The 25,847-nt window shown below is 38.8% G+C and overlaps 1 protein-coding gene across 11 annotated transcripts in view; it reads right to left on the reverse strand.

Annotated features, from left to right (window-relative positions):
- Positions 1-25,847, reverse strand: part of LOC107193715 (nuclear receptor coactivator 2-like) — a 191,922-nt gene that overhangs the window by 9,939 nt on the left and 156,136 nt on the right. For 7 of the 11 annotated variants that reach the window (XM_015583217.1, XM_015583207.1, XM_015583208.1 and 4 more), the window contains 14 exons: positions 23,935-24,287; positions 22,169-22,398; positions 16,724-17,861; positions 15,797-15,919; positions 15,060-15,395; positions 14,656-14,940; positions 14,162-14,327; positions 13,705-13,880; positions 13,032-13,358; positions 12,487-12,599; positions 12,288-12,414; positions 11,407-11,692; positions 8,568-8,879; positions 1,300-1,479 (listed from right to left, as the gene is read on the reverse strand). In XM_015583217.1, the coding sequence (XP_015438703.1) occupies positions 1,300-1,479; positions 8,568-8,879; positions 11,407-11,692; positions 12,288-12,414; positions 12,487-12,599; positions 13,032-13,358; positions 13,705-13,880; positions 14,162-14,327; positions 14,656-14,940; positions 15,060-15,395; positions 15,797-15,919; positions 16,724-17,861; positions 22,169-22,398; positions 23,935-24,287 (4,152 nt within the window). The remainder of the gene's footprint in view (positions 1-1,299; positions 1,480-8,567; positions 8,880-11,406; positions 11,693-12,287; positions 12,415-12,486; positions 12,600-13,031; positions 13,359-13,704; positions 13,881-14,161; positions 14,328-14,655; positions 14,941-15,059; positions 15,396-15,796; positions 15,920-16,723; positions 17,862-22,168; positions 22,399-23,934; positions 24,288-25,847) is intronic. The other 4 variants (XM_015583218.1, XM_015583211.1, XM_015583212.1 and 1 more) reach the window with 4 other exon arrangements.

Below are 25,847 nucleotides of genomic sequence, written 5' to 3' on the forward strand. Positions count from 1 at the left end.
ATTTATGCGGAGTCCCTGTAATACTTTTTCACAGCGTTCAGGCGAGGTGCAGAAATTCAATTATTATGCTACGCGATACAACTGACGAAAAAGGATCGAATAATACGACGCATAGGAACCTGAAATTTTGTTAGTATCAAGAAACGAATGAAGGATGGTCGACAAATACAAAGTTACACCCAAAATACGTTTGAAAATATGCCAGTAGTCGTTTACTTTCAGGTGCAAAAATAACTTGAAATTGTAGAATAAATTTCTGACTGTATAATTTTATAAAAAGTTGAACAAAAACTAGTTTAGTAAGTTGAAAATCTACAATTAACTGGTTGAAATAGTTAAATTGTCATAAATGCATAAAATTCACATTCTAATCTAAAAAACAATTTCAGGTCCAACTGCACTGGTCCAAAATTATAATAGGACAAATCACTACAATCAGACCTTATACGAAAAAAAAGATTTATTCTACAATAACAACTTACTTTTACGTCAGAAAATAAACCATATGTTTTTATCGCGGCAATTATCCCACCCTGTATGAAAATACAGTAGTGGCCCCTATAATGCGCGACTCTCATGACTCCCATAGTGCTCATTTTCATTCTTTCTACTTCTAGAAACTTCTTTTGTAAGAGCCACGGTCTCTAAACTTGAGTTCGAGGCTAGGATAAGGCTTTTTGGACTAACACGTACACTCCCATGACTAGATTCTCACTAATTATTAACGAACAAAACATTGTTCAAAGGAATCACTGTATAAATAGTGTAAATTTCATCAAACTTGCTAAAAAATATTCTATGCAAAGAAGCAGAAACCAGATTGGAAGTCGAAACTGGGCCCTTTTCAGGTGGCTGCTTTCACCAACTTAGCTACCTTCAGAGATATTTTTTCCTATCTCATACGACTTGAGCAAAGATTGTCCTCGGTAACATATAAATCCTAAAAATCCAAGTAATATAAAAGCATAATCTAAGCACTTGTGGTGCATCCCACTGTTGAAAACTGTAGGAAAAAAATTAATCTGCCAATCTTTGATCGATTTAACTACCTAGGACTTTTAGGAGTCTTCTCCTGATTCGAAAACCATATAGAAAGATGTGTGTCATTTGTGAGAAACCAGTTTGAAATTTGTGAGAATCCAATTTCAAATCTAAAAAGATCCCAGGAGAACGAGCACTTTGGGAGATCACTGCTGTAGCCCCTTCACTTCTATCCCCTTAATTCTTTCAATTGGGCCCCGTGACACGCGATCATAAGAAAGGAACCGCGGTCGAATCACTCCTTCCAAAACAACGTACCTGCAGGGGACATTTCAAAGGTGAGACCAAGCGCTTCGAGATCGTCCTGAGAGACTTGACCGGACAGGTTGTTCTGTATGTTGTTCGGTACCCTCTGCTGTTGCTGTTGCTGCGTCCGCGCGCCGACGATCGCTCGCCTCAATTCCTGCCTGACGAACTCCGAGGTGCAGCTTGCGTTCCCTGCGACAAAACGAAACCGTTATTTCCCTTGTAGTTTTGTTGTTTGTTTTGTTCCTGTTGCTCTTCCCGTCCATCGATCACAGTCAATTCCATCGACTGGATCGATGGGAAACACGTTTGCTCTCTCTGTCGCGGTGGTTACTCTGCGGATCGTGTCTCTATGTGCAAGCCGTAACGTAAGTTAGTCATACAGGTACGGGATGAATGCTTTATTACAAAAAAATGCGGTATTTACAATATTGCCATTAACATAGTTCGCAACACAGTCTGCCATTTGACAGGACGACACCTGATATCCGGCCCATCCGGTTCGTCACGGAATCTTTTTATGACTTTCAAGCACGATGAGAATTCTTGGTGAAGAAAAAGAGAGCGATAGACAGATGGGTGGGTGGAGAGTAATAAACAAAAGGTTACTGTGAGACGAAGCCTCGGATCGTCACAGTTGGGAGACGGTTTAACAGGTTGACTGGCCTATTGGTGCTCATTGATGACCGACGTGATTTTTGAATAATAAGATTTGCAATCTAGTTAATATAGTTAGTAATAGGGTAATAATTCAAATGAGGAATGTATTATACAAGATGTGCCGCGCAAGTGGGTAAAGCTGTATCTTTTTTTAAACGGTACAAGGTAGGAAATTATTCAATTTGAAGAAATTTAAATGGTTCCCTGTGATGCATCATATGGTGCACATTTCTGCCACGAAAGTGGAGACGTTTAGTTTTACTTTGAAACAATAAAGGTGACCATGAAATCTTTGACACGGTTCCACTTTCGTGGCACATACATGCACCATATGATACATCACACGAAACTATTTAAATTAAATTAATAAATTTGCCTAGTGAACATATTTTGTACCTCCTAGCGTTCTGAAGATGTGGCTTGGCCCAGTTTCGTGGAACACCCTATATATACACACGTAATTTTTGGTAATAGTAACGACTTAAGATATCGTGAAGATAGTGAAAATCTGGGCAGTCAGCATATTAAGATTATGCTACGTGTCTTGACATGAGAACAGAGTCGGTGGAAATGATGTGCAGGGTGGTTCTAAAATAATCATGTAAATATTTTAATGAAACACTCTGGTGTTAAGTTAAAACGAAACAACGAATTGAAAATATAATCCAAGTATATAGTCTTGTAACAAAGACATAGTGAATTTACTTTTGACATCAACAAAATTGGTACATGTAATATTAAAGAATTGTAAGAGACACATGTGTTAGGAACAATACAGTTGCATATAAAATAACTATCATACTTATAACAATATAAAATTTGTCGACAAGATCGCTACTGAAAAAAATTAAATATTTTTTCCTTGATAATACAAAATAAAACATCTCTTTTCTTTAGAGTTTACTGTCGCATCAACTGTTTATATTGGTTATTATAGTATACCCTGGGATAAATAAACCATCGTAACTTATATTACTTTATCAATTAGTTTCGTTTCTTTGCGCAATATACATAATAGCAATGGGTAAACTTGCTATGAGTAATTTCCAGTCAATCGATTATTATTTATTTTTTACTTTAAAAATAAGGAATTGTATATAGTCGATTAGTAATTGAAATTTTTCTTTTTTTCTATGTTCAACCAATAAAAAAAAATAAACGAAACGATGCTTTAACATATTAACAGGGGTCAGACTGACACACATAACCGAGGAAGAGTGTATAACTCACAGGAGTCTGCTCTCACGTGGACACGTAGCATCATAAATACAAAAAAAGAAGGGGGAGGGCAGCTCTGAGAAACATTAGACCCACGTATCGACGATGCTTAATAACACTGCATTTTAGTGACACTGATTAATCACAAAAAGCTCGATGCACTGTACATGAAAATGCGCCGTTGTTAGTAGCCCTTCTCTTTATCATAGTTCAAGGACAAAGGCGACTCTGAAAATCGCGGAACCAGCTTAATTTTAATACACCAACGAATATTGACACAGAGATTAGGGGAATGATTAACGTGACACGATATTTTATAACTGCATATTTCGTTCATTCGACTAATTTTGCGTTTTCTTCGCCAGCTTAGCATCAAGAATGTACAGAGCGTATACAAAATTTTGATATAAATAGAAAGACAAGATTCCTTTTGTAAAAGTAATTTTTACAACAAATTTTAACATATTCATAATTGATTTTGAAAATTCAGCGCATATTCTAAAATATCTATCTATTATTTACTGTTTCTATTCTTATTTTAAAAATTAATATTAGTTTCCTATCACTTTAGTATCTTCTAACTCTAAATCTATGTAAAATCATTGCAAAAAATAAACAAGACAGAAGTCGTATCTAACAAATTTTCAAAATCAACTTTCTCGAAAATAAAAGCTCGTATGAAAAGGTTTCATTACATATTTTCCATTAGTTTTTACATAAGAAATCATTTGATTTTCATTTATACCACACGATTCGCTAAGTTTTTTACAATGCATATATGCAAATTTTTAACGATCCCCTACATTACTGGAGAGAATTATAGGTTCACCTCATTTTTTGGAGTTTTCCGTGATTAATAACTAAAACTATTTATTCTCCATTTGAGGATTTACATAAAACTGCATGAACAAAAAATATGAAACCAATTTACGTATTATTTGCATGTATAATAAATTATCATGATTGTTTAGAAGAATGTTGTTTTCCAGTTGGGCAAAAAAGTATAAAGGAAAATGAGTAGTTTTAGTAATAAATCACTGAAAACACCATAAAAGAAAGAGGTGATCTTAAAATTATATCCAGCAGTGTATTGTACCTATCGAAAATATTCTTGTCTATGTAAAAAAAATATTTGTAATGTAATGCAGTTATATTTTTTCGAAGTCAATGGTAACGAGTTCTACAGGGTGTAACAAAAATATTGGAGGACCCGAAAATAGGAGACTCATGAGGTGATTTGAAACAATCTTTTTCTTAGCACAAATGTTATCTGAGGCTTTGTTAACGAGATATTGAAGAAAAACCTCGACCAATCAGAACGCGAGTCTGCCAGCCGTGTTCCCGCGGTAACAGTGACTACCAATTGCAGCGCGTAGCCAACGTTACTGCGGGAACTCGTCTGACAGACTCGCGCTCTGATTGGTCGGGGTTTTTCGTCAATATCTCGTTAACAAGGCCTCAGATAAGATTTTTGCTAAGGAAAAACTTGTTTCAAATCACCTCACAAGTCTCCCATTTCCGGGGTCTCCAACATTTTTTTTACACCCATATTTCAGTACAATTGGGCGTCTACGTTAATCATGCTCCAAACGTGAAACAACCCTAACACGTTTCCTCGCAAAAGATAAAACAAAACGATATTCGGATGGATAATAAATATGAATTGATCGGGAATTAATGAGGGAACACAACATAAAAACACACAAAGAAACTATTGTGAGACAACAAGCGTAACATAATTAAACATAAACTGTATAATACTGAGCGCGAAAGAAATGAGGTGATTACGTCGAACTGTTTCAAGTCGAAGTAATTTATATTCTGTAAACAATCCATAATACAATTGAAACTAAATTCTTTCAAATTATTAGGTTTATCAATAAATAAACCACCATTTCTTTTTAGTAAACTGGTATAACAGTTTCGAGTAACGAGAAGAAATATCTCTGAGACGGAACAGAGCTTCTGATTTCCACGAAAAAAAGTATTGAATTTGAGAGAATATGGCGGATTATTTATTGGTTACATCCAATACATTTTCATTAAGATGCAAAATAATTACTTTTCAGCGTAATATTCGAAAGAAAATAAGAATTTACGTTCGACTTTTGATTTTTCTTTTCATACACCCGGTAGATCGACGTGTATAATTATTGACAGTAAGAGGATTGGACAAAAAAAAAGACGTTCTTCAACGACTGTCGAACGTACCGCCTGGATATGTCGTTAATGCTAAAATACTAATGGTCGATTACATCGATACAAGAAATTCAGTCTTAACGATATGGAGGTAGCAAAATACATATTAGTTTTTAACACAGATTTCACAATGTGGTGCAGCAAGTGACAGTGACGCTAATTTACGTGTTCCGGAAGTGCCGGAGATAATCACTAAACGGTGCGTACATGTTCCGAACCGGAAATGGGCAAATTACTTATACCGTGCAATTCTCGCCACTTGTTTCTACTTCCATGTATTATCTTAACTCTCCTTGTTATTATCTAATTTATCACGAACCTACTGTAGGGAATAATTACATTTAACTAATACTGACGTAAGCAGTCTAAACTTCAAAAATAAAGTAATGTCAAACGTCATGTTAAGAGACAAAAAATTGCAAGAGTAATAATTTCTTCAAATTAAGATTTCATTTTCAACGTGTGTTATACAGTACCGCTCAAATGTATTCGAACGTTTTGATTCGTCCAGAAAAATTCAAAAAATGTATTCCCTCAAACGTCTTACTATTCATTACACACTACCGGTCGTTTCTTTCTTTTTGGTGATATTTCAAACACAGATCTTCAATATCTTTAGTTCCGTAATTATAAAATTAATTTAGTAAATTGTTCTGTATTGCAAATCGTTGACGAAGTCTAAATTGTACCAACTTACATTTTCCTTTGATTACAATATACTTTACTGTGACTATAGTTTGCTGATTACAGATTATAGTGTACATAATTAAATATTGTCAGACCACCTGTATAAACGTAATATAAATAAATATATCATCATATCGACATATTGTGATAAGTATCCGACATTGAAAGTTCCGAAAAGTGAGTTCACTATACACCTATTAAACATTTCGAATAATTTATCACTTTTCAAGAGTATAGTATTTCGACATGTAAAATGAAATATAACGAATTACCATTTTAGATTTTAAATGTATCAAGTCACGTCTGCGAAAATATAAACTTCAAAATTCATTTTTGGAAAATATGAACTTCACAGTTCATTTTTCATAGAAAATAAATGTAAGCCAATGGCGTCGCTACAAGTTCTCCGAACTTAAAGGATTCATACACCATTTGCAAAGAAGATTCTAATTATTGATATAAATATCTACGATTAGTTGAAGTTAACAGAATTCAGAAACAATTTGCCCGCTTCCGTTTCCAGTCCACCTTAAAAAGTACGGTGATCTTAACGTATACGAGTCACAAAGAGGGTACCTAAAAGAGATATGGTACAAAAGGACAGTCTTTCCTACGTGACTTATCTACTATGATCGTTACATAGGTACATCGGTGTCTACAATCATCATAGGAAAGTGTGGCCCCTCTAATCGCTACACAAAAAAAAAAAAAAAACAAGAAGTAGGGTGCAATCTCGAACATATCGTGTTTTGTATCGCTAGAATTAGTGTGAGACAAAAGGTCGTAGATGGCGATGAGGCTCTAATATGTTACATCACAATTCAGTAGGAACATGGCTGATCGGTGTGTTCTCCTCTCAGAGAGACGGAAGAACTTCTTTCGTCTTTCTAACACACGATTACAAAATGCAGACCTTCGATAAGTTTTTTCCCTTGAACGGACGACAATTCAATAGAACCGACTGACGTTCATTCGGCGCGAGAAAGGTCTAACACTTTGCTCCGTTAGGAACACGAAGTGAACTGTGTTATTCCCAAAATGAAAGGACGTTTGATGAAGAACGTGGAATTATTGGAGTTAATTCGCGGTTAATGGCCAGTCTCGTTCTTTCAATTTCGTTCATAAGATATGAATGTGAGTTAATACCTCTGAAAAATAAAAAAAAAAAACAAATTCATAGTTTTATTGAAAATTAAAGATTATATAATAGAACATAAAGAAAATAAATGTTACGCTAATTCACAAACAGTGTCAAAACAGTTAGTACGACGACTTACAGTTTCACAACAAAAATATACACTGTTCAATAAAACTAAATGTTGCAAATTTTTCATTAAAAAATTGTCACATTCTACCAGGATTATGATTCTTATAAGATTCTGAACACATGAAACATTATTTTTTTGTATTCTCAGCCAAAAAAAGAGAAATAAATTACTCGTTTGACGTGTCGCCCAAGAAGGGGCCGCCATCTTGTTTGCACCCGACGCATTCATATCATTCGAACAAGAACGAAGGAAGAAAATACGGAACGGAACCGTTGCGACTGGCTTCATCAAACTACAAAATGATTAAAGGTGTGTACATTGCAGCAGGTATGGGTTATGACGCTAGTCGGACTCGAAACTATGAACAAAAGCATCATGCAAACAATTAGCACTATGTTCGAGAGGATTACGACGCTACGCGTTCACTTCTCGCCCAACTGTGTGAAAATGACAACCGAAGAAGTACAAAATACGACAGCGAATCACGATGATGATACGGTTTAACTGATCTCTCTGATGGAAACTATAAAAACTCCACAAAGATGGAAGATTCGATCAAACTGTTACCGATCAAGCGTAACAGACTCCATACTCCATGAAGTTACAAACAAAACTGTATTGCTCTGAAGAACAAAAAGAACTATTTACATCACAGAACCGTACAAATATTGTAAGAATGCTGTCGCTGAACGAAAGGCCACCGTGATCGAACAAACGAAAAGGTAATGATGAGAAGAGACAGAGAAAAAGAATAACAACGTATACTGTGGATGAGAGAAAGAGACAGAGAGCGTGATGAAACGAACATCGAGATCGAGACGATGAAATGATCCCGGGATGACGATCGTAAAACATGTGTCGTGAAACCTGGATTAGCAAACGCAAAACACCGTTTCCCCAGACTTAGCGTGAGAGATGTAAAGGGACAGAGACTTGCAGGGGTGCGATGATAGGGTACACTGAACGAACGGTTGACGATTATAGGACGATCATCGTATTTACACAGCTCGGATGTACACATCGACGGGGTGTTTGGTGATAGAATGATACGGTGTGCTACCGCGTACCAAGAAAAAAAAAAAAAAAAAAGAAAAGAAATACGTCTCATGCCGTTTTTGCGTCGTTCGGTGATGACGTGTAGGCGGTGGATACTTAGATCAGACAGATCGGGCATTGAGGGCGGGACAGGGGGTATTGTGATGATGACGAAGTGATGGTCACATGACATTAAATGGTCACATGACTTACCACCCATTTGGTGATTGACAGGATTACCGGGAGGTAGAGGCCTGGCGTCCTGCGTGTCCCCAGACCCGGACGAATAGAGTGGAACAGACGTCCGATCGTAACAGAACTGATTGTTCTGCATGTCTGCTGTGTTGATTGTATTGGCGTATATCATAGAAGAATGTTGTTGGTTGGAGAAGTGTTGTTGGGTATTCGTTACGTTGTGTTGATTGTGAGTCGGTGTCGCTGGACAACCAGAATGTGGATGACTAGGTGAAAGAAGAGGTTGTTCCTTATTCACTCCGCCGTAGTGCCGGGGCGAACCGAGCCCACCTGCAACATCAAGCTTGTCTATCTCCTTGGTTTCTTGTTGCTTAGTGAAACAACATTTAACGCTTTTCCTAGGTCGGCTCCGAGGTCCATGCTCCCGATAGTCGAGGGCCGTATAGATCGAAATTCAAGTTAATAACGCTTACTGAATAACTGACACGGGTAAACGGTTCATTCGACGAGTTTTGTCCGGTACTAGCAACGATCAACTGAACAGGGACAAGTCAGTGTTCCGATTTCCGATTGATGGAATGTTATCTACGATAGACATTGTAGGAACCGGAATGTCGAAACGTGGTCAACGTTAGGTACAAGCTCGATAGGTGTCTGCAAGGCCAAATGACACTTTTTACATTCTCTGTTAATACTTGTCTTGGTATTGTTCCTTGGGATTTTCTATGGACATTATCTGTGGCAGTTCATTGATGATAAGTTTATATCGTTGCCTTAGTATTGTACACGATGGTACTTCATGTATGAATTTATTATATTTGTCTACCTATTATAGCAAGAGACATTTGGTTGCCTTTAGAAGTAAGAATAAAGTATAAAACCTGTATTGTTTAAATAATTACGAGTGGTACTAGATATTGCATACTTCTTCGTTAAATAAACAAACTGCCCCTTTTACAGTATGCTTCAAAAGAACCTGAAATAGTTTGGAAATTTATTTTCTATAACAATATTTCATATGTTGTGATTTGCTCAATTGCACATTCTATAAATACTGTTACATTATGATATAAACGCTACTTAAAGAAAAATGAAGATTAAGATATCGAAATAAAAATATAGTACGAAAGTTTTGTTTTATGATTTACGGATGAAAAGTTATCCTGTCAGTAGGAAAGGGCCCAGCTTGGTCTTTTGCCTGATTGTCAGCAATTAAAACACTGACCGCGATCGAAGAAGTGGCGCTGATCGATCGATTTAGTTAAAATAGACTTTAGTCTCTAACACCACTCAGAGTCGAGGAAGTGGCCTTGACCGATTAACTAATTTGGCACTTACAACAGTAGTGAAATGAGAGGGGTGACTGGAGGGGTGAATTGGCCTTGCGAACGTCTATTAACTTGCTCCTTACTTTAGATGCCGATGACAAAGCACAATACTCAATTCGTCCTATCCCACAATAAATCATGTCGTAAATCAGATATAAATCACAAAGAGACGATTGCTATAGCAATATTTCACGTTAAACAATTTCACATTAGATGCCTATAAACGAACAAACAAATTGTTTTTTAAGTTAACCTTTAACCAATGAATAATATAAATGAGTCTCAATAATTAAGTTCAAAATATACTATATTCTTCATTTGTAATAATAGCTTCAAGATTTATTATCGACTATAACTTAACAAACATTAACCGAATTCATATCGATTCGGTCCTTCGTAATTTTTTCCTTCGAATTTTGAAAATTAATATTAATCGACATAATGTTGCACACAGTTTAAAAATACTAACACTTGTTTCCAAATTCTTTAACGATGGTGAATAAATTTACTTATAATAAACGCATTGAGTATTTCTTTCCTGTTTTCGAGAAGCTCGCGGCAAGAATTTCGACAGCAATAATTTTTTTCGTTACAATGACAAAAACAAAATCCAGGCACAAAAACGACTAGTCACAACTATATGCATATTCGTCTAATCTAAATGTACTTCCACTATTTTCCAATATTGAGAAGAATAAAAATATATATTTTAAACGATTGTGTACTTACCTACTTCAAACAATGATTTTTTTTTAATAAATCACACGTCTTCGGTTCCATGTACATATTGTATATCTTTACCCGTATAAAGGCTGCTAAATCACACCAGTATACGATACTAATATCTTTAATGGCATCCGGAATGTCGAACGAAACACGACAGCGCGACCGCCATAACCTTCAATTCTCAAGCATAAAATCGAAAAACCCAGAAGTACACAAATATCCCGACCCTATCGCACACTGAAAATCACCTAACACCTAAAGAGTCCATTCGATTCGCATTAACACGCAACCATACACATGTTCACGTTAAAAAAAAAATTATCCACCATTATCGCACGATGGAAATCACCTAAAATCTCTTTCCTAAATCCTGGATTAATTACTAGCTGTAGACAGTCACATGAAAAAAAAATTACCATGGTACACGTGATCGAAGATAAAGTTCACTGAATCCTGTAAGATTAATTGTTAAAGTCGGGACGGCCAGAGTTGACACGCGAGTGGTGATAAGCTGATCTACTCCTAACCTGAACAACTATCACGCATTTCTCCCTTCCATCTTCTGCTTAATAGACAAAACATCCACCCTCCGATCAATGAATACGTTTACGTTTGGTTCAATTAATGCCAGGAAAAAGATGAATGCGTGAATCAATTTCCACCACTAGGCACCACTCAACAAAGGGATGACAAATTCGCAGATCAACTCTAACCGTCCCGACTACAGTGGATATATCGATCGATGACATCTACGAAATCGTAGTCAAGTTATCAATTATTATGTGTACACGGTGTCAACCTACCTGGCAACTGAGTCGTAGCCGAGGGTGTAGACGTGGTCCGTTGCAACCGGTACTGAGCAGAAGGATTTGGCGCGCCAGGATTAGGACCAGGTGGAAATTGGCTAGCTGTGGGGGACGTGGGTGGGGGGAAGGTCTCCGCCGGAAATGGAGACTGCCGAGCGGACGCTGGAGTCCCCGGCGAGGGCATCGATCTCTGCTGTTGCTGCAACTGCTGCTGCGCGGTCGGCTGTTGCTGCGATCTCACCTGATTAACGTTGAACAGTCTCGGGGTATTACCATAGTTGCCCTTATAATACAAAAAAAAAAGGAAACGTAAAAAAATTAAGCATTCTCGCTTCTATATGTAAAATTCAATGTGGACAATGTCGAGTGACGTTAACACTTTGACGGCTGTAATTACTTCCGACGACGTTCTCACGAGCGTGATAACGCAGCGAAATCTGTTGAATCGTTGGTTTAATAGACAATATTAGAGTGATTTTAAAACTGAGAGTAGTAGTCTAGTAAAACTGTTATCTGTAAATTCATAAGTGTCTCTGAACGTGTAGCATCGAACGTTTCCGAACGAGCTGAACTATTCTCGTCGGCTGATCAATTATTCTTTAACAGATGTCGTGTTATAGATGAAACAAAAGGTGGCTGAGTGATCGCGGGGAAATATATAAAAATACGTAATGGATGATCGAAAATATTATTTAACTGAGCTTGACACACACATGGTCGTCAAAGTGTTAGAAAGAAAAAATGGTAAATAATCGCAAGAGCTACCCATGCGGCTTTCCGATTGATCGAAACGAAAATAAAACTTAAAAATAAAAATGAAACTACGTGACAGAGGCATCTGGGACACCTTGTATAATTAAACGGCTCTTGGAACGTACTTGCGTCACTCGTGGTGACAGCGGCTGCGGATGGGAGAATGACAGAATACTAGCGGGAGAATGCGGCGAGAGTCGTGCTGCGGCGGACACTTGTTGACCACTGTTGAAATTATTGTTTACAATGGAGCTAGAAATAAAAGTGACTCGGTTACGTGACGGTGCAAAGCAATTAATAGCGCATACGCTCGAACTGCCTTACTGTTGCGGTAACGTCGACGGATGGGAGTACGAGTGAGCGAGTCGATGACCGGAAGGCATCTGGACGGATCCCCCATAACCTGGAGAGACTTGCGAATCTGGGACACTCGACCGCTGAAAAGGGACAATTCGTTAGTCTTGTACAAACGTGCTTTTCATACTAAATTCCTTATTATGAAAAGACTACATTTTGTACTTTTCCTAATTAAAATTGGACTATTCAGGATTCGACACAGTAGCATCAGTACATGAACATAGACATCAGTACAAACCCTTTTTTATCAATTAATCGTATTCATTGTAAAGAAGTGTCAAAGGGTCCAACTTTATCATCTCTGGTTTGGATACATCTGAACGTTTTGACGAATCCAATACCTAACCTCAATTTCTCAAAATAGTATTCAGAAAAGCTGTTCCATTTAATGTGTCAAATTTTCTTGCTACTTTCAATTAGCGCTACCAACTATCTAAATATTCATTATCACGAAATAAAGCAAGCGACTAGTTTATGTTTTTTTGAACTTGTTTCCAATTATCGACAATTACCTGTAACGATACGTTCGGCGCAACAGTATTATTCAGAAGATTATCGATATTGTGGATGCCGGTTGTAATTTGGTCCGTAGCTGTAGCGTTGGAAGGAATGAGTAATTGCTGCTGCTGCTGCTGTTGCAGTAGCCTCTGCTTCAATTGTTGTTGCTGCTGTTGCTGTATCAATTTCGCCCGTTGCTGTTGTAGCTGTAATTGTTGCTGCTGCGTGAACTGAGCGGTGGTCTGCCTGACTAGCTGCGTGGTGCTCCTCATCCTCGTCTGTTGCTGATACATAGGCGGAGGTTGGTAACTATGGCTTGTTGTTACAGATGTAGTTGCCAACTGGAATCGTATTGGTGATAAATATTAACTACTCCTAACAAAGACTTTAACACTTTACCGACTGGTGACCTGTTACTAGACATGTTACATTATGCTACTGTCATTGAACTTTTTATTAATAGGTTCTTGGCTGTTGATCGTTGGGTTTAAGAAAGCTATTAAATAGCCAGTCGGTAATGTGTTGATGTAGACAAGCGGACAAGAGTGTTATTAGGACTAATATTAAGTATGGTTTCGAGCCCAGTGTTCAAGGGCTCTACGAAGTTTCCGAATAACACAAGGACACGTAATGTGATTGTCACACGGCCATTGTTTAAAAAAAATGCATGGAAAAGCAGCAACTTACCGCAGTAGAGTAAGCTGGAGGCGTGCCAGGAATTGTTATGGTGGAAGACGTTGGATTTACGGCATTCTCACATAACATCAACGACTTCTGTATCGCGTTAATCGCCATTTTCTCGTTCATTACGTTGTTCTGTGGTGCTTCGATTACATCTAGGAGATTTGCTATCGCAGACGAATCTATTGAATAAAAATTATTACGACGATGATAATACTACTTCCGCTGTCACGAGTAACAATCTTGCACGAAATAATTGTGCAACGGCGTTAATATGTTGTTTAAGAGAGAGACACCGAGGATTTTGTTAAAGTATGTGGGAGCATCCGAGGCTGGTGGTCGCACCGTGACAGCAAAAGTAGAGAATTATATATCAAGAGGCATGATTGTTGGGGATGAAATTGTAAGATAAACAGATATTAGTAATCGATTGGATTATTTGTTTCGATAGTGTATCGTATACCTGTAATAGCTTCATCCGGAACGAACTCGATAACTTGATCCAAAATATCGGACAGGTCAGGATCTGACGACTGGTTGTCCCAACTGCTTGGATCAGTACTCGCTTGATGATACTCTCCGCTGCCTGTGAATTCCGTATCCATCTGACCCATTTGGGGTCTTTGTTGCTAATAGAACAAGCAGATGAAGATTATAAATAAAATTTTATTGAATCAAAATTTAATTTGGTAGCTAATTGAATAACAGATTACTGTCGATAACGATTCTTATAATATCTTGTCATGCACACAATTAGAATCATTCTGCTGAATTTCATATTAGAACAAATTTCTAAAAATACAGTGTAGGATATTAAGGAATTAAAGATTCCTATTTAAAAAGTACTGTCTTTAGTAGAACCGTATTCAATCAAACCGGTTAACATAATCACTGTCACAGCGAGCATTCAAGGTATTGATCATAATAATTTTAGCCAACTGGTAGGATAAGTATTACCTGACTTAGCATATGATTGAGGTAGGTATTGGTTGTTTGACGAGGTAGTTGTCTCGACTGACTTTGGAGAGGAGTCCGCGCAGAAGTCGCAGTTGTCGTAATCGTGTTGTTACCACCAACCGACTGCATGCTGCCACCGGTCCACGGTTGTTGCTGTTGCTGCTGTTGCTGCTGCTGCTGCTGTTGTTGTTGTGCTTGCTGCTGTTGCTGCTGCTGCTGTTGCGATTGTGACTGGGACTGCTGTTGCGGTTGTTGTGGTTTTAATCCTAAGCGAGGGAGCTTATCCTGTACAACAAACAGAAACGATGTTCTCGTCAGCAATCATATTACAATGAAACAGTTGATTACATTAAAATAATCATTGACAACAACAGGGTCAAAGACACAGTCGAGCCTCGAATTACCTGTGGCGTTGCCGATATCACAGACGCAGGTATAGGTGGGATTGTGGTTGGCTGAGCTGGCTGTTTAGCTAACAGCAAAGCCAACATCTTGTTTTTCTCCCAGAGCTTACTCGGCGCATTGGTCGATGTACCCGAGGATGATACTTGGTGTGAACCGTCCATCGGTCGTTTCACAGCAATGTTTAAATCGCCATCCTCGCCCGGTCTCTTCTGTCCGACCTGGCTCGAACTACCGAGTCCAACATTGTTGTCGCCTGACTGAGAGGGGGATGGCGTTGTATTTCGAAATCCAAGACTCCGCAGGAGAGGATCTTCTTCCCGAGTCTGTGTTTTACACTGTTCAGACCATTGCACAATAATTATTATCACAAATTATTTTCGGCGACAGCTGGGCCGAATTGAGCGTTTGACATTTAAAATGGTCTGTGGTGGATTCTGAGGTAAACACCAGTGACGAACGTGCTGAATCTCTTATCTACACTCAAACCATAATGTTAAGAATCTAGAGGATAAATACAGGATTAAGTCTGTTTGACTTCCGAAGTAGTAAGAAGGTGCGGTTCATTTTGCAAGGTGATGGAGCTAACGGAGACAAAGTGAAAGAAAGCCCCAAACTTCATTAAAGATGATCTTTTCTAGAGTGGAACAATAAAACGAAACAAGACCTTCGTCACTTGACCAGCACTTGTCAAACTTTTATAATTGTGATATAACGCATTAAGGTGATCGCCACCCACCTGCTGCTCGTGTACCTTTCTCTCATCATCCTGGTCTTTTAAGAGCTGCTGCAGAAGTTCGTTCCGCTTCTTCAAACCAGCGCGAGCCTCTTCGTCCTCGTCGTCATTTTTCTCATTTAATAACTTCAAAAATCAAGTATAGACAATTGATAAAAGATACTACACATACGAGGAATCATGTAATATTATTAAATGAAAAAGATACAAATCAACCAATAAGCTCTCCTTCTAACAAATACAGTAGAACCTCCAGTATCCGAACACCCGTTATCCAAATACCTCAATATTCGAACGTTCTACTATCCGAACCTTCTGTTATCCGAACAGACTGTCTCTCAGCAAGAGATGTCTTCTTCTGTTGCAAATGTGTAATGCTTATATACAATTACCTACGATATGTACAGTAAATCATCGATGAGTGATCGAAGGCTCCTCGGCACTGAACATTAAATATTTCATAAAAAAAATATCATTGGCTTCAGAATTCCAGAATTCCTAAACCTCATTAAGAAGTCAGCGTTACACCTGGGAACCTCTCGATGATTAACTGTAATTTACTACCCAGATAGATACGGAATTCCTAAATGTTTAAGCAGTCAATTTTCTTGATTACTATTTAAACAAATGAAATTTAGTATCAGGAACGTGATTGTTCTATTACCCAAACACTTATGTGGCCTTACCAGTTTAGATACATGAGGCTCTACAGTACTGATGCACTCTTTCGTATACAGACATTACTCTCATCACTACCAGACGCTAAATGCCCCGAGAAAAAAGCTCACCGAGGACTAACAAACCAAAGGAGAGCCTATTCTGGTCGATTCCAGAAAGAATAGAAAACAAAAGAGGACCGTAAAACTGCAAGATCAACCGGGTACCGGTCCGGTACCGACAGCGCATCTCGCCAAGATCAGCCGTGTTTACCTGTAGCAGCATATTATTCCCAAGGTTGGATTTCGAATGCTCCATGCTCGGTTTCGGCATGTTGCTGGGACTCGTGCGCACTTTATTATTATGCTCCGGATGAAAATCGTCCTCGTCTTGCTGATTCAACAAGATCTTTAATATCCTATGCTTATTTTGGCTCTCGGAATCGTTATTCGTATTGTCCTGACTGTCCTCACTAGCACTAGCCCCCTTGGTCAACAAGTTTCTCAGTCTACCGGACTCGGTCGACACAACACTGTTCTGATTCTCGACGACGCCCGCGTTAGTTTGGCCACCGCCGCCGCCGTTCGGGCCGCCCCCGGTGGTCCCAGTTTGCCCGGGTGTCGCGCTGTTACGCGTACCGCTCGTCTCCATCGGGGACTGGTTGGTGGTCGAGCATCCGGTCTGTCCTTCGTCCTGTCTCTTCGGCGTCAATCCAGCTGCAGCTGCGGCGCCGTTCGCGCTAACGCTACTCGCCGTGCTGTTCGTCAAGGTGGACGACGTCGTCTGTGATTCCTGAAGCGGACTGAAGGGGAACGAATTACTGAAGGTGTGAGCCGGGTTCCCTGAGGTCGGGCTGTAAGCGCGCATGGGACTGCAGTGTGGCGCCACCGCCGTATTAGAGGAGTACTGTCCCTGGGGACTCGGAGATCCCGGGCCCGGCTGGGAAGGCGGTCGTGAGTTTGGTGGCCCGCTCGCTCTCGACTCGGGCCTATCTGCCCACCCGCTGCTACTATCCAAGTCCCATGTGGAACTGGGGAAGAGCTCGAATTCCAAGTCCATATTCCCCGTATAGTGGTTGAACGGGTTACCGGTACTCAACGACGGCAGGGGGTTGTTGCAAGACTCGGCCGCGCTAAATACTATCGAGTTCGACGTGGCCGCGGCGGCGGCGCCGTGCGACGACGACGACGACGACGTAGACGAGGTACCCGCCAACCCCCGACCACTTATACCGCCGCTCACTTGACCGTTCAGATGTGCCACCGGCATCAGCGGGCCACCCGCGTTATTCTTATTGTTACCATTATTATTATTATTATTACTATTATTCGCACAACGGTTACTAGAGTGTCCTGAGCACACTTTGTTGTTGGAAAGCTGACCACCCTCGATAGGCGTTAAGTCATTGTCCCTATCATGGACAAGAAACAAAACAACACATATGTAGTTGCCAGTTACTATTTATAACACTTTTTCAGTTTTTTTTTTTTTTTTTTTTTTTTTTTTTTTTTTTTTTTTTTTTTTTTTTTTTTTTTTTGTAGTCTAAACACTAAGCATTACTAGGTATTCATGGTGGAAAGGATACAGGGTGATCGTCGATCGGACGCTAGGGTTCCAGTCATTCGTTTAGCTCCTAGGACAGTATGCTAGCTAATGATGATGAGATGACGATTGTGATTTACGGTAATCTACTTATAACCGCAGAAGCTTTAGCTTTTAGGTTGTGTTTATAATGTTTCAATACTTGCTGATACATGAATTTAATGAAACGTGAATTAAAGATGAGGTACTACATATAGTTCTGAGGAAAGTTCAAAGTGTTTTATCTCCTCAATCACCCCTCAATACTATTTTCCTACTAAACACTACAGAATTACTTTACCAACCGATTTGACGACCACACTATGTCCTTTCCATCATATATACAGTAATACCCCAAATCTTGTACGCGTTGGATACTCCTTGACTTGTACACCGATAGCCACCCAGATTCTGAAAACTCCTCGACCTAACCACCACGAGTAAGAAAATATCGTCCATACAGAACAAATGAAATTTTTAGATTTTCCGTTTCATTCTTATCGAAAACGAAAACTTTCGCTGGGAAAAATGAGACCAAACATGTTAAACCTGCAGTAAAATACATAAGTATTCAATCGGGTTAATAAAAATATTAAATATACTAGTCTTGTATAAATCAATAAGAAGTTTTCTTAAAACAAATATAGTAAAACTATTTGGTAGAAGCTGACTATAGCGTTAATTATTGGTTAATATTCTAATGTTTATATCGTTAAAAAAATGGATTTTTCAAACACCCAAATTTGTAGAAAATCTCTCCTTGTGAGTATGGTCATCCAATTTCAATGTCTTAAATCTTCTACAGTAGCTTAATTCATAATTATAATAATAGAAATATTATAGAATTATCCGTTCGTAGAGACAAAATACAATTCTTCTCACAGTCAGTGCAAGTAAGTAGACAAAAGTACAGAATATTGGTTTCCAGGAAAACATTTTTCTACAATATATTTACGACACACATACAATTTTCACCCCTTTCCTGAACCTCACTGATACCTCCCCAGCACAAAATACTACGTTATCTAAAAAAGCAAAGACAGCTTTCTACTTTGTAATTGACATAATTCAAATTACTGCCTATCTCTACAAACAAAATCTCACATTCGGTAAGATTAACCCTGTTACAGTCTTCGGTTCCATTTCGACCCAATCACGATTTCCATTCCTTAACGCTGTTACATCATTCTTAATCTCAACCTCCTCTCTTCAGAAATATTCTCAGGTTTACGAAATGTGAAAGCAAATTGTTAATGATTCGTGTATTTTTCCGTTCTTGTCATTATTTCGATGTACAACTGAGCTGAAGACCGTAGCAGGATTAATATTTCAAATCCTGTCATGTTTAATCTCATTTTTCCAACGAAAATATTTACTGCAGGAAAGAAAAACAATAATATAAACAGTCTAAAAACAAAATTCAATTTCCAATTCTGAACTTGTTCTCGCGTCTGCTTTCTCGGTGTGTCCCATTTCGCTACCCCAATCTTGTCGTTCCGGATCGATATACCGAATATCGATCGATAAACAACTGCGGTGTTCAACCCCCAAACATGTATGTCGTTGGTCCAGTTTCACGTACAAGTTTGAGGGTATTGCTGTGCTTCTAATTGTGACGTATCGCGGTGCATGGCCACCCCAATCCAGGTGAACAGTCCCTCACCTTTTAACTCGAGAGTAGGCGCGCTATGATCGAAAAGATCAACGTTTTCTTTTAAAATTTCTTAATGCCTTAAATAGGAATAGCTTCACGAAACGTAGCAACAGGCTTTGGATTATACTTTAAGACATTCAAAAGACCAATGCGCGTCTACTCCTGGGTTATGCGTGGTTCTTGGCACCTTATACATGCCTCTCTTTATACCACGTGTGATTACCACCAGCAACTTCCAGCACAGACCAGGTATAGGAGTGGACATTTCATCTTATGAGAGTTGGTGGCCCACCTAAACTGTAGTACCGACATCTTAAAAAGCTTATAATTGTAGCGACTTGTACGTTTTGGGAACGGTGAATCTGCAGTGGGTAGTGACACTAAAATTGAAATGGGGTAAGTAACCCCAGAAAAGTGGGCCGCAAAAATACATTGGATGAAATGTCTAGTCCAATACCTCATCTGTGCTTCCAGACAAAAAATCGTGAGCAATTCGATCAAGCAGTTAAGCTGACGCGAAACATTGAATGGTCGATGGGGAGAAAGAATAAGCAGGTAGAAGTTAACGTTCCTGATATTCCGCGCACTGTTCACGGAAATGGGGGAACCTTGAGCGTCAATCGAGCTACCTTGATATCCCCTGATGTAAATTACATAAACGGGAGGAAGACTACGGGCCGATAAATCTTACTCTCGCCGAGTACTAACTGCTTGAACGTGTTCTATGCGACCCGATGCCGTGAATACCGTCCACCAGGTGAGCACAAAACGATTCAGTGGACCCGAAACAACGTATCCGAGTGTGAAACCGATATCTTTGAGGGGATGATATAAGTTATTTCTTGATTCTTAAGAAAATTCTTGATGAATCCTTATTGCCAACGTAAAATTTAAATAATTCGATTCGTCGAATTTGCTTCTTAGAGTCATGTTTCGCGATCACCTGTTTATGGTATAATCCTTGTTTTCTTAATGTGGAAACGTTGGAAATGGCGAGGGTCAAGTCCATGATATTGTAGGTTGATCGACAGCCAATTGTATTATTACATGGTTTATTTTTTGATATTTCATATCACTGTTTGAGTCTACTTATTATAATGTGCGTAACGTAATTTGCAAAATACATTTCTGATACGTGTCCTACTGCTCAAAAGCTTAAAATCAAATGGTTATATCAAATGGCACCTATCGTAGGACACTCTGTATAAGTGAAAAAATTCTTTAATTTATCGATTTGCATGTTTCCAACAAGCTATCCCTTCTACTAATATGATAGAAACAGAGACACGTTCATTTTCGGTAGTTCCAGTGTCAATAAATGATAGGAACATTTTTCAACCTTTACCATTTCCACGTCGATATCAGTACGTTGATGCGTAGGAGCTGTTAACGAAACATTGTGAAAAAATAGTGTGTATGGTGATCGAAACCAGCGTGTGATACACAATAATTGGTTAGCAGCCGAAGCAGTTAGAAAGCATAAACGACTCGTGATCGCGACGACATCGGTAAAGATCGTTTCAATTTCAAGAGTGGCCAGATCTCCAACACCGAGAAAAGAAACCCGCGTCATGCAACGTGCTAAAAAACGGTTTCAACGAATCGTCCACCAGGAAATGTCGAAAATCGAAACCGTTTTCAAATCCGTTTCCAATTTTCCGTATTAATTCGCCATATTTTTTAGAACCTTCCCGTTGCCTATTCTCCTATTTTTGTTTTGTTTTTCATTTCGTTTTTCCGCAGTTTTTCCGATTAGCTCGAGAAAGTTTCTTTAAGCAGCAGCGATAAAGAGAAAACGCGCAGAAATTATGAGAACAGAATATAAATTAGCGGTAAACCTAGGCGCAGCGGGGGAATTCGTAAGTGGAATGTCGTGTAGATATAGTCACCCTTGCCTATGTGTTCCAATAGAAGAGTAATCAAGCGATACGGAGGATACATTAACTTTAATCACCCGGCAGACCGTCGATTATTAAGGCGTGCATTAAATCGACGATTAACCACTGAAAAGTGGATTCATCTTACAATTACCGTTAACGTTAAATCGCCTGTCGACGCATCCCGGTGATTTAATTACACTGCCATCATAATCGAGACTCTGCCATTCGGTCCCTAAAGTATATTCATAATTCTAGTATTAACAATTTACGTATACAAATTATTTCTAACATCGATACATTGAATACCATCGCAACACGAGAACTATCAGAATCATCAATAATTCTGAGTGAATGTACAAACAAAAACTGTATTTTAATATTCAATACTTTGGTAATCAATGTATTAAAAACGTTCAACCATGGTTTCGTTACTGTTCAATACACGAAATGTTCAGGAACATTTTATGGCGAGAAAAAGATAATTTTTTAATTGATAGAAATCACGCTGAATCCGGAGTTGAACGAATCTAAGAACTAGCAATGTGTCTTATCCCTAGAAACATCGAGTAGAAGAACAAAAATGGTAAAAACCGTTCAACTTACCCAATGATGGAACTGGTGGCCATAATGAAGTCAGTACCGTGTGTATTCATCACATTTGCTTTGAAAAACTTTGACTTTGTTTTAATGTTAAGGAACTTATCAGGACTAACGCGTAGCCGGTACACATCGCTGGTACTCTGACCAACTTGAAGCGTATCGTTCAAATGTGCAGTTAGCTTACTGAGATCATGAGGGTGGCACAAGTCTTTTATTGTTGTGCCAATCAGTTTCTGCAACAAAGTATAATATAATTGAACGTAACTATTCAAACAGAATTTCTATTTGACACCCCGATGCTTAATCCACCCAAGGATTTCCTTTTTTAAGGGGCTACACCACCGTAAGGCGTCTAAAAATGAGTAAAAGTTTGGGAATTCCTTTGAAAGCAGTTTCCTTTTTAAGTAATATACAGTAAATCGTCGATGAGTGTTTGACGTCTCCTCGGCAATGAACATTAAATATTTCCTAAACTAATTGACCATATGCGGCTGAAATAAAAATCGTTGGCTTCAGAATTCCAAACCCTGTCACTGTGATGAACCTCATTAAAAATTCTGGGGACCTCTCATTGTCAGCGCCGAAGAGCCTTCGAACACTCATCGAGGATTTATTGTATTGTTCATGATAATTGAATGGGTGTCTAGAAGATGGGCGTATATTACAAATCATTAAACACAATGATTTTTATACCCAATTTTATAGTTGCAGTTAATAAATTACTTTCTCATTATTGGATTATTATTTCTTTTTCCAAATGAGAGAAGGAAATATGTTACACCAGCTGCTTCCTTAATTGCTACAGTGAGCAATTGATTGTTTTTACGTTTTCCTGGACAATTTATTAAATGTAACATACGCTCTCCTTCTAGAGACCCAATCAATTATACAAACACGGAAAAACAACTCTGGTAATTCTTTTTCGAAATGGCGGAGAAGGTCAAAGACTATCTAATGACTTCTAAATGTCAAAACGATTCTGGATTATCGTTTCTTTGACGTCGTTACCAATTTGGGTAAAAGGAATTACTTCGAAGTAGCTGAATTAAACTGCATACGGCGAATAATCACACCAGAGACCAAAATGCTGTGTAAACTATGAAATCAAAGGTTTCGACCGTCGTCTTTTCCATCATGTTGAAGAATGATTAAAGCCATTCCCAGAGTTTCTATAGTCACTGTGAACACAGTATATCACTTTAAAAAAAACCTATTCCTAATATTCAATGATAAAGAGCATTATCATCATTTTACGGAAAACTGGGAAACTTCTGGGACAGACACCGTTTGTTCTAAGGATTCAGGTACAGATATGTAGGATTTTGATCGGCGTTTATGGTGAAACGCAGGAAGGTTCTGATAAAATATACAGAGTGTCCCGAAATAGCTTCAACTCCCGAAACTGAAGGGTTCCTGGGATGATTTGAAATAACTTTTTCCTTAGCAGAAATGTTATCCGAGGCGTTGTTAATGAAATATTAACACAAAACCTCGTCCAATCAGAGCTGAAGTCTGCTGGCCGAGCTTCCGTAGTAGCGTTGGCTACGCACTGCAATTGGTAACCAACGCTACCGCGGGAACTCGGCCGGCAGACTCGCGCTCTGATTGGTCGGGGTTTTTCGTTAATATCTCGTTAACAAAGCCTCGGATAACATTTTTGCTAAGGAAAAAGTTATTTCAAATCATCCCAGGAACCCCTCATTTCCAGGAGTCGAAGCTATTTTGAGACACCCTGTATACAAGAAGCAGTCCTAAATATGGACTCTCACCTTGTCTAAATAGTCGAAGTAAGGAGGCAACAGCCAGCTGTTATCAACCGCGACAATCTTCCCCGTGGTGTCCAACTTGACAGTGAACTGCCCGATGGGCTTCTCGTTCGGGGGTATCCTGCGAGCCACGCACATCACGCACGAACCAATGTCCGAGGATTCGGAGGACACGTCACCACTCTCCAGGCGATCGCTATTACTTGGCAAAAGAGCTGAACAGATTTGCATAGACTCGTATTTCGATACTCGTTGCTGCTTCTCTTCCATAGTCTCTTCTGTATCATCGGGAGGCTTCACCAAGAAGCGGCAACTGAAGGTACGATTCCTCTGGGGCTGCGGCTCGCTCGTCCAGCCTGGAGAACAAACATAGCGTTTAATTGATTTTCTCTTTTTGAACTTTTTGCTCGGATTAATATATTACTTTTTAGGAATTTCTTTTTTTTTTGGTAAAATAATGCTAACTACTAGGTTCAATGTTTGTCAGTGTATTACTGAGTACAATGTGTGGGAAAAAGAACAATTTTTTGAAAGTTTTTATATAGAATCTTTATGCAAAATGACATTATTTTTATCTTATTTAGCTAAAAATAAGTTTGAGGGTTCATTGAATTTTCGTTGACAGTTTTATTTTACTGTATCTCAGACATTCGTGTACTTTCTAAACGCACATAATTCATAGTACATTAAGAAGTAATAATGAAAATGTTGCTTGTCGAAACTAAGATTAGCTGTAGCATTTATTTTGTAATTTCCCCTCATTGTTAAAAATCCTAACCATTCCTCTTTCTCAGGTAAACTGAACTATTTTCTTTCGATTTATCTCAGATACCTAACAGACTTCAATTTCAATGATTATAGGTAAGAAACCTATTAATTTACCTTTCGATCAGGGTTAAACAAGAAATTTTTACGTTATTTTTCTTGAATGTACACTATCAACCAAAAGTATGGGACTAGAGTTCAAGATTAATGAAACATTTAAATAAAGCAGTTTTATTTGTTAATACATATATATGATTTATTTCTATATCAGTTTTAAATTGCGTCTGTCCTGTTCGACGCAAATACGCTTCGAGTTGCTTCTTCTCTATAGCGAAAAAACTTCCAAAGGGTTAAATAGCAGCCAGTGGGTAATGTGTTAACAAACATTTACGTAGAGCATAACGACGATTCTCCATAATTCGCTAGGATCAGAATACAAGCGATTAAGCAAGTCGCTGCGCCCGTTGCAATTGTGTTCTGTAAATCGACGTAAATATCAAGCAGGATTTCTACGTGTCGCGGCGGAGCGATCGCACAGAAAGTAAAGCTGATGAGGCGCAGCGCGATGGCACACCGATGGCGTCGCATTTCTGCCGCGCCGAGAATTTTAAAACTCTCGCCTCCTTCCGTTACAAAAGATAAATCTTTTTCCCGTTGCAAAACTGCCGAAGCTCGTGACAAAAAAACCGAGAGATAAAACCGAAAACGGTACGAACACGTGCACAAACGCCGCCCCGGTAAATAGATGCTGAAGTTACATACATTATCATAACTACCCGACTTATACGAAACGCAACCTCATAAATAATCGTTTTATCATGTGACCACGAGGAACCCCGTACGAGATCCGATCTTTGGCAGTCATAGTCTGCCGACATGGAGGAGGAAAACGTTAAAAAAAAAAAAAGGAAAGGCCACGAATCGTGTTGTTACTTGGACCGAAGATCGAGCAAGAAAAAGTGACAATTAACCCCCTGCCTTGTACCCTTACGAGGAAACTCGCATTCCACTAGGGGAAAAAGGTGGCGAAGGAAAAGGGCCTCCCACGATTTGATAAATTTATTTCAACAACTGATATAAATGTTAAATTGAATGTTAATTTGGCATGAGTTCCAATAATTCCCGATACCAAGTGGTAGGAGGCTCTTTCC

This window comes from Dufourea novaeangliae, unplaced genomic scaffold (assembly GCF_001272555.1).
Source record: "Dufourea novaeangliae isolate 0120121106 unplaced genomic scaffold, ASM127255v1 scaffold25, whole genome shotgun sequence".
Classification (NCBI taxonomy): domain Eukaryota; kingdom Metazoa; phylum Arthropoda; class Insecta; order Hymenoptera; family Halictidae; genus Dufourea; species Dufourea novaeangliae.